Below are 18103 nucleotides of genomic sequence, written 5' to 3'. Positions count from 1 at the left end.
CCCTTCCCAGCTCCCTCAGGAATTCTCCAGCCCCTTCCCAGCTCCATTCCCTTTCCTGGACACGCTCCAGCCCCTCAGGGTCTGCCTTGTCCTGAGGGGCCCAGAACTGACCCCAGGATTCCATGTGGGACCTCACCAGTGCCCAGCACAGGGGGACATTCCCTGCCCTGACCCTGCTGGCCACACTGGGTGACACCAGGCAGGTGCCAAAGCTGGAATTCCTCACCAAGCAGGATGGCCCCGTGCCAGCCCCATCCTGCAGCGAGGGGATTGTGCCCGCTTGGATCTTTACCCGGCAGTGCTGGAGTCAGGCTGGTACACAGAGCTGTGCTGGGAGCTGGAGAGCCTCTCACTGGAACTGGAGAGGAGCCTGTGGAGAGAGGGAGAAGTCTGTGAGCCATGGCAGGATCCAAACTGGCAGCCAGGGGAAGAGCGGCTGCCGCTGCTGGGAGGGCAGATGGATAGCAGAGCCCTTTGCCAGCCCTTATCATGGACCAAACCAGTCCCTTTGTCCTTCTACACCTGCCACAGGACAGGACTGCTTCCCTGGAGAAGGGATTTGGGAAAGTCTCACTTGTAGGGCCATGAGAGGGAAGACCCAACGAGATCTTCCAATGAGGATGGGGTGAGTGAGCCACAGAGGCCGAATGGGAGCAGCCACAGGGAGAAAAGCCACAGGAGGAATTGCAGGAGATGGGGATGGGGACGTTCCCAAAGCAAACGGAACTGGCCCCAGCTGATCTGAAGGAAGAATGCAACAAAACTACGGAAAACAGCTCTGTCCATCTGCTCTGCAATGAGGCTGACCTTTCCTGGAGCCAGTCCAAGGCTACCCAAGGATCTTGTGCCTCCTCTTCACCCCTACAGCCTACTCCTTGTTACAGAGCCAGCCCTGCACTGGTGGCTCCATGGAGCGTCAGACTGCACTTGGATGGGCTGGCACTGCCAGGAGGGACTGCAGGGAGCCCAGGATAGTGGCATTCCATACTGGGTACCTCCTGCCCCTTCCAGCAGCCTTGTTCTGGGAGCAGATCCGTCATTTAACCATTGATCTTCTGGGGACATTCTCTCTTTGCTGTGATCTCTGTTTTTCCTGTAGCAAAGGCCAATTCCTGGCCAGGAACCAGCTCCCCATTCTCCTGTCCCTCTCTTCTGGCCTCCCACACAGTGAAAAATCTCCAGAGGTTTTCCTGGATGTATCCCAGAGCCTGTGCTAGGCAGCTTTAGCTGGGAATGGTTGAAGAGTTGCTCTGTGCCTCTGGATCATGCATCCACTCCCTGGAAACCAACGCTCCCTCTGTCAGCTCTTGGCTCTGCCTGCTGGCTTCTCTTCCATAGATTCTGGGCAGTTTCCCTCAGAGCCCTCGTGCCTCCCCGTTTACCTGGAGCTGTTATGGTTTAAGCTGTCCATGTAGAACGGCACCCTGTGGCTTCTCTGGGACATGGATATGGTGGGATCTCTGGGAAGGGACTCGTGGCTGGGGAGAGGAAGTGGAACAGTCTCAAGCTCGGAGTCTGGGCACGTGAGGGATCCTCAGAAGGGGTGGGAATCTCGGCTGGGATCTCCCTGCTGGGCACTGACCCCTCCCACTCCATGGCCATGGAGTGCTCCCATCCAGGGAATCAGCAAACGGATCAGGACATCTGCATCCTGAGTAAATGTGGCAGCAGGGAGCTCCTTGGTTTGGCAAGTTGGGATCTCAGCCCTGGACTCACCGTGCCGCTGGGGGGCTGAAGTCCCCGTGTCCCCTGGCACTGTCGTACCAGCTGCTCCTGGGGCTGCTGCTCCCGGAATAAACGCTCCCTTTGGGATCCGGGCTGGGCCTGCTGAGGACAAACAAAGCCCTGAGCGTGTGGCAGCAGGAGTCTCCAGAGTGCCCACACTGGGCTCACAGTGCAGCAGGAGTCTCCGGAGTGCCCACACTGGGCTCACAGTGCAGCAGGAGCCTCCGGAGTGCCCACACTGGGCTCACAGTGCAGCAGGAGCCTCCGGAGTGCCCACACTGGGCTCACAGTGCAGCAGGAGCCTCCGGAGTGCCCACACTGGGCTCACAGTGCAGCAGGAGTCTCCAGAGTGCCCACACTGGGCTCACAGTGCAGCAGGAGCCTCCGGAGTGCCCACACTGGGCTCACAGTGCAGCAGAAGCCTCCGGAGTGCCCACACTGGGCTCACAGTGCAGCAGGAGCCTCCGGAGTGCCCACACTGGGCTCACAGTGCAGCAGGAGTCTCCAGAGTGCCCACACTGGGCTCACAGTGCAGCAGGAGTCTCCAGAGTGCCCACACTGGGCTCACAGTGCAGCAGGAGCCTCCGGAGTGCCCACACTGGGCTCACAGTGCAGCAGAAGCCTCCGGAGTGCCCACACTGGGCTCACAGTCAGTGCCGTGCTTCTGTCACCACCAAGCCCCAGCACAGCTGCCCAGGGCAGCAGTGGAATCCCTGGCCCTGCAAGTGTTCAGAAAACACGTGGATGTGGCACTTGAGGCTTGGTGGTGACCTTGTGACAGCACTAGATTGACAGCAGGTGATCACAGAGGCCTTTCCCAGCCGTGAGGACTCCACGATTCCATGGTGCATCCCCCCAGTGCTCTGCCCATTTTCCCTGTGCCCATTTTGTACTCCAAAGCCAGGAGAGCAGGCTCCAAACCCAACACTTGAGCAAAGCCAAACCATTCCCAAACAGATTGTCCAGAGCAGCTGTGGCTGCCCCTGGATCCCTGGCAGTGCCCAAGGCCAGGCTGGACATTGGGGCTGGGAGCAGCCTGGGACAGTGGAAGATGTCCCTGCCATGGCAGGGGTGGAACTGGATGGACTTTAAGGTCCCTTCCACCCAAACCAGTCCAGGACTCCATGATTCTAAGAAATGGCCAAGGAGGATCCCAAGGTGTAAATCCCGAGGCCTAGAGCTGCTCCTGGTGATGTAGGAATGCCTTCCCCAAAGTTAGTCATATTGTACTAGTCCAGGTGCTCCATCCTGGGACAGGCCTGGTTCTATGATTTAATCCTCTTGTCCCCTCTGGGAACAAAATCCTGCTCTCACTCCTTTTCCCAGTGATTGTACAAGCTGGAGTGGGGTTTCTAGCAGATATTTCCATGCCATGACAGCTTTCCCTGTCTCTGCATCCTAAACCCCTCATCCCCAAATCCTGACCTCCTGGTGCTGAACACCTGGCTGTCCACGTAGGCCGGAATCCTGTGGCTGGGCACGGAGCCTCCGAAGGGTTGGCGGTCCTGGAACAGGGACACGGGGGGCTGGGACTCCTGGGCACTGGGGACACTCTCCTGGGAGCTGAAGTCAGACCTGCTGAAGAATTAAAACCAGTTTGACCATAAAGCCAATGGGTGCCTTTGCTCTGAGCAGCTCACACGACGGTTCAGGGTCTGCCGAGGGTGGGTCCTGCCTCTTCCTACAGGGAACAGGGAGAACTGGGACACCCTGTTGTTAATCGAACCATAGGATCATGGAATTGTGGAATCCCAGAATGGTTTGGGTTGGGAGGGACCTTAAAGTCCATCCCATTCCACCCCTGCTGTGGGCAGGGACACCTTCCACTGTCCCAGGCTGCTCCCAGCCCCAATGTCCAGCCTGGCCTTGGGCACTGCCAGGGATCCAGGGGCAGCCCCAGCTGCTCTGGGCACCCTGTGCCAGGGCCTCACCACCCTCCCAGGGAAGGATTCCTTCCCAGTATTCCTGTGGTCAGTGGCATTGGATTGGCACATTTCCTGGGTCCAGCCCTTCAGCCAGGAGTGTTTCAAGGAGCAAAGGATGAGGGTGAGCGAGCCACTGATGGCACAAACAGGGATGTCCCCACCGTACCTGGCTGGCACCGGGGCGGGCTCGCTGTGCCTGCAGCCCCCTGGGCTCTCACGGGGACTGTCTGTGCTGGGAAGGGTTTGTTCCTCATAGTCCAGAGTGATCCTGGTGGGGAGGACAGAGCTGTCAGGAGCTCTGGCACCTCTGTCTGACCCCATCCACTGTGGGGGCAAATGCAGGGACACCGTGACTGTCACAGGATCAGTGTCAGGAGGCTTTAGGTTGGGAGGGACCTTAAAGCCCATCCCATCCCACCCCTGCCATGGCAGGGACACCTCCCACTGTCCCAGCCTGCTCCAAACCCCAATGTCCAGCCTGGCCTTGGGCACTGCCAGGGATCCAGGGGCAGCCCCAGCTGCTCTGGGCACCCTGTGCCAGGGCCTGCCCACCCTCCCAGGCAACAATTCCTTCCCAAAATCCCATCCAGCCCTGCCCTCTGGCACTGGGAAGCCATTCCCTGGGTCCTGTCCCTCCATGCCTTGTCCCCAGTCCCTCTCCAGCTCTCCTGGAGCCCCTTCAGGCCCTGCCAGGGGCTCTGAGGTGTCCCTGTGTCCTTCCCTTCTCCAGGTGAGCACCCCCAGCCCTCCCAGCGTGGCTCCAGAGCAGAGGAGCACCTCCCAGCCCTCAGAGCAGCTCTGTGGCCTCTTCTGGAGTCGCCCCAGCAGCTCTACGTCCTTCTGATGCTGAGCTGCAGCAATCCCTGGGGGAGCTCCCTGCAGTGCTGTGCTCCAGGGGGAAAGGTGGCACTGGCAGAGCCTGTATTGGTTTCTGAATTCCTTGAGCCAAGAAATGAGCATCTGGGTGCCTTTGGACAGGCTGGGAAGGAGAACTGGAGGTGTGTGAGGGAGTGTCCTGGTGCCCCAGCTCCGCACCTGGCCCCACGTGGGTCAGACTCGTTTGCCTGTGGAATGTCTGGAGCTGGGATGCTGCTTCCTCCAGGAACAGAGCTGGACCTGCCAAGACATGAGACCTTTACAGTTTGTCTCTCCTTAGAGACCCTCTGCTCCCAAGTTTAAAGTCGAGGAAGCGACTCCTGGCAGCCCAGCTGGACAGGGTTTGATGGCTCCAGCTAAGGAGGATAATTTCTCCCAGGTTTTCCTATAAAACCACGGTAAAAGATTCATCCAGGAGAAGCAGCACTAGAATCAGGCCCAAAAAGGCCTCAGGTTACACTGGAGGAGGTTTAGGTTGGATATTGGGAAAACTTTCTTCATGGAAAGGGTTGTCAAGGCCTGGCAATGTTCAGGGAATGTGTGGATGCAGTGCCTGAGGACAGGGACTAGCGCTGAACATGGTGGTGGTGCTGGCTGATGCTTGGACTTGATCCGAGAGGTCTTTTCCAACCTTAACAACTCCGTGATTCTATGAGAAGGAGAACCTGAGAGAATATTTATCAGCAGGGGGGAAGATGCCCAAGGAATGACCCCTCATCCCACAGGAGAAGGCGGGGGGGGGATTGCCCCATTCCTTACCCAGGCTCAGCAGGATCCTCCAGCCTGGGGGGCTCCGGGTGGGTGTCACGGCCAGGGAGTCCTTGGCCCCTCTCAGTGAGGCTGGCTGAGTCCAAAAACCTAAACCAGACATCCACAATCGGGAAAATCCATGCTGGGATGGGCAGACACCCATTCCCTGCAGAGGAGCAGGCCGGGAGCAGGAGCCAGTGTGGCCAGAGCCATTCCAAACCTCCCAGACCATCATCCCCAAACCTCCCAGACCACCAACCTAAAACCTCCCAGACCATCATCCCCAAACCTCCCAGACCATCATCCCCAAACCTCCCAGACCATCATCCCCAAACCTCCCAGACCATCATCCCCAAACCTCCCAGACCACCAGCCCCCAAACCTCCCAGACCATCATCCCTAAACCTCCCAGACCACCAGCCCCCAAACCTCCCAGACCACCAACCCCAAACCTCCCAGACCACCAACCCCAAACCTCCCAGACCACCAACCTAAAACCTCCCAGACCATCATCCCCAAACCTCCCAGACCACCAGCCCCCAAACCTCCCAGACCACCAGCCCCAAACCTCCCAGACCATCATCCCCAAACCTCCCAGACCACCAACCCCAAACCTCCCAGACCACCAACCCCAAACCTCCCAGACCACCAACCCCAAACCTCCCAGACCATCATCCCCAAACCTCCCAGACCACCAGTCCCAAACCTCCCAGACTCCCCAGTCCTCACCTTGTGTCATGCCAGTAGGGCTGGTGCTGGGCTGGGCCCTCGGGTTTCGTGGAGCTGCTCCTCTCCTCATAGCCCAGGACAGACCTGGCAAGCAGAGCAAGGCCCATGACATCCCTAAAAACTGGCACCTGGATCCTGGCACTGCTCTGCTCACCAGGTGCCAGCCTGCCCTGGGACTTTTCTCTAGAACATGACACAGTCCCTGTATTCCAGCTGCTTCCAGCTCCCTGCTGCTGCTCCAGCATCCCTGGATTTTCAGGGGATTAAGAGGGAGTGACTGAACCCCACTGAGAACACAAGAGGAGGAAAAATCTGGAGTGCTTGGCTGGTCTCAAAGGAGATGGAGAGGGATACAACACAAAGATCCTGGTTTATTTAAACCTCAGTTGTCTCCATCTGTGGGATAAAAGCTGGAGAAGGAGCCTCTTTCTGTGCCCGCCCATTCGGGTTTCCCTTGATCCTCAGGATTATTCCTACATCCACTAAATTCACCCTATTCTTACCTTTTAAAGGAATATTCTGTGTCCTCGATGTGCACAGGGCTTCTCTCAGTGGGAGGAAAGGGGACATCGGGCTGCAAGTGAGACCTGGCAAAAAAGGGGGAATTCAGAGCTTCCAAAGGCTTCCAGGGGATTTGTATGGAGCAGCAGCACTGCACTTTGTATCAGCCCAGGAAACACAAAGGAATTGTCTCAGAGAACTGATTTTCCTTCAGAAAAACCCATTTTCCATCTCTAACCGAGAGGAGGAGAGGCTGCTGGTGGAACTGAGGAGGTTACTGGGACCCGATTCCCACACATCTCTGTGCAGGAATTCCCTGTCCTGTCCCAGGATGGAGCACCTGGACAAAGCACAACATGAGCAACTTCGGGGAAGACATTCCTGCATCGCCAGCAGCAGCTCCAGGCCTCAGGATCCTCCTCACCTCAGCGCAGAGGGCTGAATTCATTCCATAGAATCCAGGAATCATGGAATGGTTTGGCTTGGAAGCACCTTGAAGCCCCTCCAGTCCCACCCCCTGCCATGGGCAGGGACACCTCCCACCACTCCAGGTTGCTCCAGGCCCTGTCCAACCTGGCCCCGAAATCTGCTCACCTCAAGGCCTTTGATGGGCCAGTGCATGGAAATGAATCCCAAAACAATGGACAAGGGAGGGGAGCAGCTCCAGGGAGATCCCAGTGTTTGCTGCCAACAGCAGCAATTCCCTCCCGACCCTGCACCTCTGGCAATGTCACGGGAGAAAAGGCTCTAAACTCCTGTGGGGTGGAGGCACTAAAGGCAATGCTGAAGCTGCTGGGTCTGCTCCCACAATCCCAGAGGTTGGAAAAACCCTCCGGGATCGAGTCCAAGCTGTGCCCGATGCCCACCTTGTCCCCAGCCCAGAGCTCTGAGTGCCACCTCCAGTCCTTCCTTGGACACCTCCAGGGATGGGCACTCCAAACCTCCCTGGGCAGCCCCTTCCAGGGCCTGCCACCCTTTCCATGGAGAAATTCCTCCTGAATTCCCAGGCTGCTTGTCTGGGATGAAGTTGTGTAACAGTGAACAGAAGGATGCAGTTCCCCCTTTCACCCACGCAGGATTTTCCATTTCCGGTTGTTGCCCGGTTTGAATTCTAATCCCAGCCCTGCTCTGGACAAGTTGCTTCTTCCCAGCCCAGCTGGAAGCAGAGGTGCCAGCCCCAGGCCCTGAGCAGGGTCCCACCTGCTGTCACCCTGGCAGGGAGAGGGCTCGGACTGGCGGAGCAGCTCCTCCGGAGCATCCCCAGGTCTGTCCCAGGAACCAGAGCCGGACCTGCAGGGAGAAGGGGGATGGGATGGTCCCAGCAGGAAGCTCAGCAGGTGGAGAACACCAAGAAGCGTAAACATCAACCATGAGCTTTTCCTGGCTCCAATGGAACATCTTTTCCTCCCTCCTGCTTAGCTCTGGAAATTTCCTGAAGGACTGAGCTCCAAATCCAACCAACTCGTCCTTGTGTGAGGAAAGCAGCTGGGAGATCCCAGGCCTTTTGAGCCCACCCCCCTTTTCAAGGGCTGCTCCCAGAACTCGTCTGCAGGGCAGTGCCAGGTCAGAACACCCCCCACTCTAAAATGAAGGGGAAAAAGGGAATTTCCCACTTACTCGGGTGGGTAAAACCCATTCTTGGCTTCTGTGTGCTCAGGAAAACTGGAAAAGAGAGACACAGCTTGAGGAATGCTCTGCAGTGACTTTCCCGAGCATCTCACAAAGGACAGAGCAGTTCTACAAAGCCCAGATGCAATGGGTTTTTCCGTCAGGAAACATCCATTCCCAGATTCCAGCCAGCTCCAGAGCAGCATTTCATGGACTGTGCAGTGCCCAGGTCAGGAACTCCACAGGAACTCTACCTTCCATTCGTGGAAGCCCCGGTGGCCCTGGGGGCCTGCTCATCCCATGGCAACACCTCAGGCTTTTCCTTCAGAGCTTTGTCCCTAGAATAAGGGAAATCCCAGTGAAAATGGGGCCCGTCAGCATTTGTAGGGTATCATCCCAGAAAATCTGCTGATATTTAGTTGGGTGGGGAACAAAACGGGGTTAATCTCTCTATCAGGCCAAGCAGGGCCACATTCCCGAGCCCAGTGGGCAGATCAGGGATCATGGAACCATGGACCAACATCAGCAGGAGCCACCACCTGCCAAGGGCCAGCACAGCCCCTGGAGGTGGGACACTTGCAGGGAATGGCAGTGGGAGGCAAATGGAGCAGCAAAATGAAGTGAAATGTGGGGAGTGGAGTGTTCAGGGAGCGAGGCAGGGAGGAGAATCCCAGGGGAGTGAGGGAAGAGAGGAGAGCTCTGCCAGGCTGCAGCTCTGCCAGCAGATGATGCTCTGGGAGTGCAGCCCAGCCCGGGGCACACCAGGAGCTGCTGCTCCCGAGAGAATCCAGGGTCAGGCCTCGGTGCAGCAGCACGGATCAGCCCCTGCCCGTTCCTTACCCATCCCCAGGCTGGGACACCGCTTCCAAGGAGAATTTCCCATTCGGGGCCTGTCTGTCCTCACCATTCCTGCAGGGAAAACAGTGGGAGCATGAGGGAGGGGGAGGAGGAGCCGGGAGCTGCACAGGAAGGTGTTGGAAGTGAGCTATGAGCAGGGCAGGAATGAGGGAGAATCATCGGAGGAGCCCATGGAAGGGGCTGGATTTGGATTCCCAGCACAGAATGTTCCCTCCCGGACGCTTTTGCCCCTTCCCTGGATTCCCTGCGTGGTGTTTGCTGTTCTGTGCTGCTCCGTGTCCTGGAGGATTTCGTGTCTGCAGGGAATCCCCCCAGGCAGAGCTGCTGCTGCAGGGCCTCCAGACCCACCTGATTTCAGCAGGAGTGGAGATTTCCCCCGAGGTTTCACTCGGGGATGGGGATGTTTGGCTCCTGCTGCCTGGTTTGGGGCTGTGAGAGAGGACAAAGGACAAAGCTGTCATTCCTGGTCAAACCAGCTCCAACTGCAGCTGCCCAATGTGCCCTGCATGGAATGGGACTGGAGAAGGTGGGAATGAATCATCACTCTTCTCAATCCATTCACTGACAAAGTCCTCTTATCAGAAGCAAGTTTTAAATTAAAAGCACTGATTTTGCCAGGAATTGCCACTTTCTGCAGTGAAACACCAACAGAAGCACCAGGACAAGGGCAGCAGCCAAAGTGCTGTTTGCAGTGAGAACTATTCCACCTTTTTTATACTCCAGGCATGGATTCAGTCAAAAACATCGGAAAACAACTGAAAATTATTCCCTTGCACCTGTTTGGCAAGAAAGAGTTCAGCTGGATGGGGCCTGGAGCAACCTGGGATAGTGGAAGGTGTCCCTGCCCACAGAGGGTGGCACTGGATGGGCTTTAAATCCAGGGGCAGCCACAGCTTCTCTGGGAAGTCTCCTCTGCCAACCCTCCACGTGTGGCTGTGTTTGGACAGCCAATAAATGCACTTATCCCCAAGCTGGTGAAGCCCTGGAACCAGGCATCCCACCCCAAGGAACGGATACCTGCTGCTGTCCGGTGAAATCCTGGATGAACCCGGCACAGCTGGACTCCTCCTCTGCTGTCCTTCCTCCTCTTCTATCTCAATTCTTTCCACAGCGAAAAAGAGACAAATGTCACATGGTTTCCTCTTTCCTGTAGCTTTCCAGGCAGTTTATCCCCATTTTCCCCCACCCTGTTTCCCCTGGAGCAGGAATTTCCTGCTCCTCCTGCTCCCTGTGCTCCTGCTGAGCATCCCAAGGGACTGAACACAGCCAGGCATTTTTGCTCACACAGCATCAGGTGAGTTCTTGGATTCCAGAGGGAGCCCTGGGCTCCTTTCCCCATCCCACTGACAGCCTGAGGAGGGAGATGCCTGAGGAGCATCCTCCTGGAGCAGCTGCCCGGGAAACAGGATGGCTGTGACTGAGTCTCTGCAGTTTCAGCTTGCCCATAACCCAAAGCACCATCAGGATTGTATTCCCAGCGTTTCCAACACTGTTTCTCCCAGAACAACCCCAGCGGGATCCAACCCCCAGCATCCCTTTTCGAGGAATTGTTCTTCCTCTGCCGTGAAACTCCCGGGATCTGCTGTCCCAGCCTGGCACAGGCACCCAGCCCCAGCAGTGCTTCCCGAGCTCCAGCTCCTACCTCTTGGCAAACAGGGGTGGGAATTCCTGGGTCGGGCTGCTGTGGAGGAAGGATTAAGGAGCAGTCAAAAGATTGGAGGGAAGGACTCGCCTTGGGCAGGGGCAGAGCCCGCCAGGACCCTGCCCCACGTGTGCAAGGTCCCGTCACCCCGTGGGCTGAGCTGAGACCGGGGTCTCACACCTGGGCAAATTCCCAATGAAATAACACAACAAAACTGCAGAGAGCAGCTTAAGAACTGAGGCTGAAAACTGGGCTCTGCATCGCCTCAGGGAATTAGGGACTCCCACAGTTTTTCTTTTCCGGAAATTCCATCCCTCTTAATAAGGAAGGCTTGGAGGATTTCCCCAGCTCTGCAGACACCTGCAGGTATCATGGAATGGTTTGGGTTGGAAGGACCTTAAAGATCTTCCTGCCCTACCCCCTGCCCTGGGCAGGGACACCTCCCACTGTCCCAGGCTGCTCCCAGCCCCAATGTCCAGCCTGGCCTTGGGCACTGCCAGGGATCCAGGGGCAGCCCCAGCTGCTCTGGGCACCCTGTGCCAGGGCCTGCCCACCCTCCCAGGGAACAATTCCTGCCCAATCTCCCATCCAGCCCTGCCCTCTGGCACTGGGAAGCCATTCCCTGTGTCCTGTCCCTCCATGCCTTGTCCCCAGTCCCTCTGCAGCTCTCCTGGAGCCCCTTTAGGCTCTGGAAGGGGCTCTGAGCTCTCCCTGGATCCTTCTCCAGGTGAGCACCCGCAGCTCTCCCAACCTTTCCTTGTAGGGGAGGAGCTCCAGCCCTGGGAGCATCTTTGCGGCCTATCCTCGGCTGCTGTGTTGGAGAGGTTCCCTTCCCGTGTGCCCCCTTGAGCAGCCCTTCCCTGGCTCCTGTGCCATCCCCACCCCCTGGACACTCACCCGTTGCTCTTCTTGGCCGCGGACAGGACGTAGGCGCGCTCGCGGCCGGCCGAGCGCCGCAGGACGTTGTTGGCAGCCTCCGTCCTGGAAGGGAGGGAGGGAAGGGGTCACATCCTGCTCATCCCAATACTCCCTGCTGGCTGGAGCCTTGGACAGGCTGGGGCTAACCCTGACAGAGCTCCTGTGCTCTGGGGAGCAGATTTCATGGAATGGTTGAGGTTGGAAAAGACCTTTAAGGTGATCCAGTCCAGCCATCAACCAGCACCATGGTCACCACTGAGCCATGGCCTCAAGTGCCACAGCCACAGGATGGGGACTCCACCACCGCCCTGGGCAGCTGTGCCAGGGCTGGACAATCCATTGCAGACCTGGACTGGTGCAATATTGGGTTCCATGCACAGAAAAACGGGACATGGGCTCTGTGGCTGACACACTCCATGGAGTGTCTGCACCGGCCTTGGTACCACCCACTGTCCCAAGGGAGAGGGCAAATCCCTGGAAGGGCCTGGGACACTGCCAGGGATCCAGGGGCAGCCCCAGCTGCTCCGGGCACCCTGTGCCAGGGCCTCACACCCTCCCAGGGAAGGATTCCTTCCCAATATCCCATCCAGCCCTGCCCTCTGGCACTGGGAAGCCATTCCCTGTGTCCTGTCCCTCCATGCCTTGGCCCCAGTCCCTCTCCAGCTCTTTAGTGGTTGGAGCCCATTGGACAGTGACCAAGATTTCCTTTGTACAAATCTTGTGGCTGAGGAAAAGGGTCCTCAGAAACCCCATGAGATGCAACGAGGCTGCAGCCAGAGAGAGCAGACCTGTTGCTGTCCCTGTCCTGTGCCCCATCCCTGGCAGTGCCCAAGGGTTGGACACTGGGGCTTGGAGCACCCTGAGATAGTGGGAGGTGTCTCTGCCCATGGCAGGGGTGGGGCTGGATGAGCTTTGAGGTCTCTTCCACCCAACCATTCCAGGATGATTCCCGATAGGAGAAGGACAGCCCTGCCTGGATCTGGCGTCGGGTGCCAGTCCTGGAGTGATCCCGGCTCCGAGGGCACCCACAGGGGGGGAGCTGGGCTCCTCCCTCCCGGCTGTTTGTGCATCTCCATCCTTCCCCATGGACACGGGGCAGCCCGTGGATTCCACGGCCCTTCCCAGCTGCCGGGTTAATTGGGCCGCGCTGTCAGGCTGCATCACGTCAGGATTTTAATGACGCTTTGTCGGCAGTGCGGTGGCCCGTGGGCAGAGCCAGGCTCGGAGCAGCGAGAGCTGTGATTGTCCTTGGATTGCCACCAGCCCTGCTCCATGCCCGCATCCACCAACCCCCCAGGATGGAGCAGCCTGGCTGGGGCGAGGCCCCTTGTGACTGTCCCTGCAGCAGCACGGAGCCACCTCCAGGCCTCACCTCTTCTTATGCTCATCCGGGGAAAAAGGCACATCCTCCTCATCGCCATCCACGGATTTCTGCCGGACGTTGTACGGAGCCCTGCCATGGGGAGGGAGGGAAGGGAGAGCCGGGGTCAGGGAATTGCTGCCGTGGCTGGGGCAGAGGCAGCAGGAACACAAGTGAATCCAAGGGAATGGTTCAGACCCTGGGAAACACCTGCATTTCCCAGTGGGGTACACGTGTCCCTGTAGGATTTTTTTCCTTAGTCCAGGGGTTAAGCCCAGAGACCCCAACCCCATTTCGGATCAGAGCCACAGGCTGGGACATGAAAAGCTGGGCAGGGAATGCCCACAGTGCTGTTCTGCCAAGGGATCCCCCTTTCCCCAGGCTTCAGGAATGCTCCAAACCCAGCTCTCAGGCTGCACCCTCCATTCCTGGCTGGTGATAAAATCCCCTCCCTACAAAGGCCACTATCAGTTCCAGGAGCATCTCCTGGCCCACAGAGCCCTGGGAACCACTGGAGTTTCTGGTGGAAGCTCTGGAAGCTCCAGGAGGAGCTCCAGGAGGAACCGCTCCCTTCGCACACTCACAGCTTCTTGTAGTCCTCTGTGGTCATCCTGTATCCGGAGGGGGAGCGGCTCTGTCCCTTCAGGAACGTGCTGAGGGGACACAAACCACACCTGGGAATGTGACCTTCCATCCCTCCCCTCCTCTTGCCCCAGGGGAGCTCCACAGGAAGGGGGAAAACAGGGTCACCCCAAATATCCCCACTGTGATTGCAGGGAATGCTGTCCAATTCAAGGGCAGCATTTGCCTCCTTTTTAGGATTTAGGGCTGGGATTTGGGGTCTGCTTTGCTTCCCCACGGCCACTGGGAGTCGTTGGAGCCAATATGGACACACCCTTCTGTGGGATGGAGCTGCTCCATCCCGGGATCAGCGAGGGGGAAGGGAGGAGACACCTTGGGGCATCATCCTTCTTCCCAGGGGGAAAATGGGGTTACAAAGGGTTTCACTTGAGATGCTACAGAGCCCCTACAGAATCCCAGGAGGGTTTGGGTGGGAAGGGACCTTAAAGGTCACCCCATCCCACCCCCTGCCATGGGCAGGGACACCTTCCACTATCCCAGGGTGCTCCAACCTGTCCTGGAACACTCCCAGGGATGGGGCACAACTTCTCTGGGCCCCTGCTCAGATCAGAGCCACGCTTAGATCTGACTTGTTAGAACCAAATGTAAGTGCCTTGCACAAGACAGGTTGAAAAACCCCCACAAAAATCCCACTAAACCCATCAAAATTTAGTGTTCCAGCTTTGCAAGGTTTCCCTGGGATTTTCCCTCCCAAATTAACCCCAAGCCCATGGGTGCTTTCAGAGCCAGCTGTGGAGAGGAAAACACGGAGTTTGATGCCTCGTCTTTTCCTGTGTCTGTAAAATGGACAGCAACGTCTTCCAGCATTTTGTAAGGATTTAGGGGAGCTCTGGAAGCCCATGAGCACCAGCCAAAGCAAGAGGAGGGCTGGAAATGAGGGTGTGAAATCTCCTTTCATGAAGGGGGAGGAGGAGGAGCAGCAGGAGGAGGCACACACGTACTTTTTCTGTGCTTGATTGGGAGGTGAAGAATCCGTCACGGACGAGCTCTTATCGATGGTCCTGGTGAACACCCCCCTGGGGAGGGAAGGGGCATCTTAAATTTTGGGTTGGAAAACGTTTGGAGCAAAGTTCAAACCACCGGTGAAACAGCAGGACTGGCTCTTCACCCTGAGCATCGGGATGTTCCCAGCCAGTAGAACCTGAGAGGGAATCTTTTTCCTGCTCATTGCTCCTGATCCAGTTCTCCTCCCCCTGCAGCCCAAATCTCTCCCACTCCACACCCACCTGATGAGGTATCCGGACTGGGGCTTGGAGGCAGAGGACCTGTGCCAAGAACAGACATCAGTAAGTTAAAAACCACGGGAAAAACAACAGCAGCAGCACCAGGACTGAAGGGGAATGTCCACGTGGATGTCAAATCAAAAATCCAGCTAAGCAGGCCTGGAGGGATCCCACAGCTGGATTGACCCTGGAGGGATGTTTTAAAATCAATAATCGACAGAACAAGCTCTATGAAAGGTTTTTTATAGAAAAAGTGAATTTTAGAGCGAGCCAATTAAAATTAGCCCTGCTGGCAGTGTTCTCTGGCTCCAGATTAACTCCCCAGGTTGGTGGCACGGAAGGGGGAAATCAGAGGTGATAGAGATCCCAATTATTTTATCACTGGAGAACAGCAGCTCCACTCCAACTCCTCTGAGGGAGCATTCCCAGGAAGGGAGCACAGCGTGGCTCCTCTGGAGAGCACTGTCTGACAAGCAGTGGGAAGAGCTGGCACAGGGAAAGGGAAGCAGGAAAGGACTCACAGGAGAGGGCAGAGCTCTCACACAGGGCCAGGCCCTTCCCAAGAGTTTGATATTTCAGGATATTCCTACAAACTCCTGAGTTCCTGGAGACCCCTCGTGCTCTGAGCCAAATTCAGCCCCAGCCAGGGCTCCCCCTGCCCCGAGCTTGGAGCACCGAGGGGTTGCAGCAGCACAGGAGCTGGTGCCCCATCCCAGCCTTGTGGGATCACGGGCTCATCATTCCCCTGGATTAAAGACACCCGTCCATCCCGCTGCACCCCTCAGGAGCCAATCCATGCTCCCCCCAAGGTGAGACATTGTTGTGAGCAGGGCTGAGGAGGGGACACACCGAGAGCTTGCACCGACCCCCGGAGCCAGCACAGCAGGGAAGGAGCGGGATGGGCCCCTGGAATTACCTGTCCTGCTGGGGAGCAGCGGGTTTGGGGGCCGGGGATCCCCCACCAGCCTGTCCAGACCTGAGGGAACAGGAAACACAAGGACCTGGTTAACTGAGGAACTTGCTGAACATGGCTGTGATGGGTTTGGAGAGAGAGGGAAGAGAAGATGGATTTGGGATTGGGTTTGTTTCCAAGGAAAGAGGAGCTGGAGCAGACTGTGTTCCCTGGCACAGGGCCCCGTGTGACATCCAGGAGCTGTTTGATCTCCTGCCTCTTCCACCCTGAACTCCCTCCCACCCAGGCCTGCCCTGAGTTTGTCACTCTGAGATGCTGAAGCACAATCTGGCTCCACAAAACTTTGGAGCTCTCCTGTACTTCCAACCTGTTGGTGCTGCTGAATTCCCAGCTCCAGGAGAAGACATTTGCCCAAGCCTCTTCCCACCCTGCATTTATCAGAAACAAACAGGAGCAGCAGTTCCTTTGGCAGTGGCACCACGGGGACCCCAAAACCTGTCCCAGCACATCCTGTGCAGCTGGAGACCGGAGTGCCCAGAGAACCCAGAGCTCCAGGAGCGTTTGGACAATGCCCTCGGGCACAGGGTAGGATTGCCGAGGTGTCTGTGCAGGGCCAGGGGGTGGATAAGTGATCCGGGTTCCTTCCAGCTCAGGGAGTTCTGATGAGGGAAAGGGAAGGAGAAGGGAATGTTCCTGTGGCCACACTTACTGGGGGCTGCTCTTCTCCTCGTCCGAGTCAGAGTTGTGGTGCTGGATCCAGCTCTTGTCCCCTCGCAGCGTGGTGCGAACCTTCATCTGCCGGATGATCCTGCGGCGATCCTCGTCCGTGGGCGGGATCAGCCCTCCTGGGAGAGCAGGGAGAGGGAGGGAAGGACGCACGGATCAGCGGGGCAGAAGGGATCTATCCCAGCATGGAGCTCTCTCCTCTCTCTCAGAGACCCCGACACTGGGTGGGACTTTCACCAGCTCTGATGGAGGATGGAGACGTGGCCATCCAGACCTCAGGATCAGCTTATCCCTCTGAACCACAGAGGGTCAGGCAGTGTTTTCACACCTGAGTGAAACAGCTCCCTGGTGGCCTGTCCCAGCAGGGACATTCCAGCGCATCCAACTGGGCAGAGGAAACAGAGGAAAACAGGAATTACCTTTGGTGACACCCAGGGACATCATGGTCTCAGCAGCACCTTCCCCTTCTGCGACTGCTCCAAGCCAAGAAGCCCTGGAAGAAATGGAAAAGGGGATAAACAAAATATGAGTTGTGGTATAAAACCTTGGCAGGTGTGTGGGGAGGAGAGCACAGCCACGGTGCCCAGAGGATGGGGAGACTCTGTCCTTGTACCACAGCTGGGATTGCTCCTCACCCATGAACCTGCAGCATCAAGGACAGGGAAAATCAAATCCAGCCATGCCAGAGGTGATTTTCCAGCTCGGGGAGGAAAGTGGTGCAGGAGATCTTGCAAAAGTGCCCAGAGCTACTCAGGTGGGCCAGACCTTCTGGAGTCTACAGAACTCCGAGGTTCCTGGAACATCCTTGGGATTTGTGTCAAGTGGGATGAGAAGGAGCCAGGTTAATTCAGCACCTGGGTATGTTTGTCAGAAATGGTTCTGTTCTGTTTTCACTCCTAATTTTTTCATGGAAGCTGCGGGATGAGCTTTTGTTTTGGAGGAGAAAATCAGGCATTGAACCCCAGAATGGTTTGGGTTGGATGGGACCTTAAATCTCATCCAGTTCCAAACCCTTCCACGGCAGGGACACCTTCCAGCTTTTACCACCCCCAGTCTTCCCTTGCCAAAACCCTCTCTTGGATTCTGGAATGACTCTGCCAGCCAGTAATGAAAGGCCCAACCCTATTTGGGAGAACCTAAAATTAGGTTGTTCTTTCCTGCTGGTGGGCCTGTCCCTGCAGTATTCCTGGGAAGCCACACGCCCGGGAGGAATGCTGGGTGCTGATCTCACGGCATTGCTGCTTGGCAAAGCCTTCTCCCCTGCCTTGTCTCAGCCAGGGATCTGCCCACTGCTCATCCCCTCCTCTTCCCATCCGATCCCAAACAATTCCCCAAGGCTCCCCTCCCTCTGCAAGCATTCCCAAGCATTGCACCCATCCCTGTGCAATCCGAACACACAACAGCCAGCTGGTATTCCAATATTCCTTCTGATATTTGGAATCATCTGTGATTCATGGTCCAGCTCATGTCTGTGGTACAACAAACCCCTCATCCTGCGTGCTGGATAAATGCAACTGGTGCTCAGCTTCGGATACCAGCCTCTGGGATGGAGCACTGGGATCAGGCAGCAGGAGATCTGTAGAAATGGTTCATTCCCACTGACAAAGCATCCACCATGAGCCACCCAGCACAAGAAATAAACATCCTGTCTGCACAGGAGCAAAATCCTGTCAGAGCATATCCTGAGACTGCACCCTTCCAATGGAG

The 18103-nt window shown here is 57.1% G+C and overlaps 1 protein-coding gene across 8 annotated transcripts in view; it reads right to left on the bottom strand.

The window, feature by feature from the left end:
* ZNF185 (zinc finger protein 185 with LIM domain) overlaps window positions 1-18103 on the bottom strand; it is a 30282-nt gene that overhangs the window by 6782 nt on the left and 5397 nt on the right. For 3 of the 8 annotated variants that reach the window (XM_048319163.1, XM_048319170.1, XM_048319169.1), the window contains exons 2-25: window positions 16816-16889; window positions 16380-16515; window positions 15674-15733; window positions 14761-14799; window positions 14476-14550; window positions 13477-13545; window positions 12905-12985; window positions 11512-11595; window positions 10615-10653; window positions 9990-10073; window positions 9321-9401; window positions 8955-9023; window positions 8369-8452; window positions 8124-8168; window positions 7707-7796; window positions 6509-6592; window positions 6006-6089; window positions 5286-5384; window positions 4686-4766; window positions 3817-3918; window positions 3151-3303; window positions 1717-1827; window positions 1383-1478; window positions 293-370 (exon numbers count right to left, since the gene is read on the bottom strand). In XM_048319163.1, the coding sequence (XP_048175120.1) occupies window positions 293-370; window positions 1383-1478; window positions 1717-1827; window positions 3151-3303; window positions 3817-3918; window positions 4686-4766; window positions 5286-5384; window positions 6006-6089; window positions 6509-6592; window positions 7707-7796; window positions 8124-8168; window positions 8369-8452; window positions 8955-9023; window positions 9321-9401; window positions 9990-10073; window positions 10615-10653; window positions 11512-11595; window positions 12905-12985; window positions 13477-13545; window positions 14476-14550; window positions 14761-14799; window positions 15674-15733; window positions 16380-16515; window positions 16816-16889 (1998 nt within the window). Of the gene's footprint in view, window positions 1-292; window positions 371-1382; window positions 1479-1716; window positions 1828-3150; window positions 3304-3816; window positions 3919-4685; window positions 4767-5285; window positions 5385-6005; window positions 6090-6508; window positions 6593-7706; window positions 7797-8123; window positions 8169-8368; window positions 8453-8954; window positions 9024-9320; window positions 9402-9989; window positions 10074-10614; window positions 10654-11511; window positions 11596-12904; window positions 12986-13476; window positions 13546-14475; window positions 14551-14760; window positions 14800-15673; window positions 15734-16379; window positions 16516-16815; window positions 16890-17031; window positions 17064-18103 lie in introns of those variants that run through there. The other 5 variants (XM_048319168.1, XM_048319164.1, XM_048319165.1 and 2 more) reach the window with 5 other exon arrangements.

This window comes from Corvus hawaiiensis, chromosome 14, assembly GCF_020740725.1.
Source record: "Corvus hawaiiensis isolate bCorHaw1 chromosome 14, bCorHaw1.pri.cur, whole genome shotgun sequence".
Lineage (NCBI taxonomy): Eukaryota > Metazoa > Chordata > Aves > Passeriformes > Corvidae > Corvus > Corvus hawaiiensis.
Note: the sequence above shows the minus strand (reverse complement) of the source record. Positions and strands in the feature narration are given on the sequence as shown.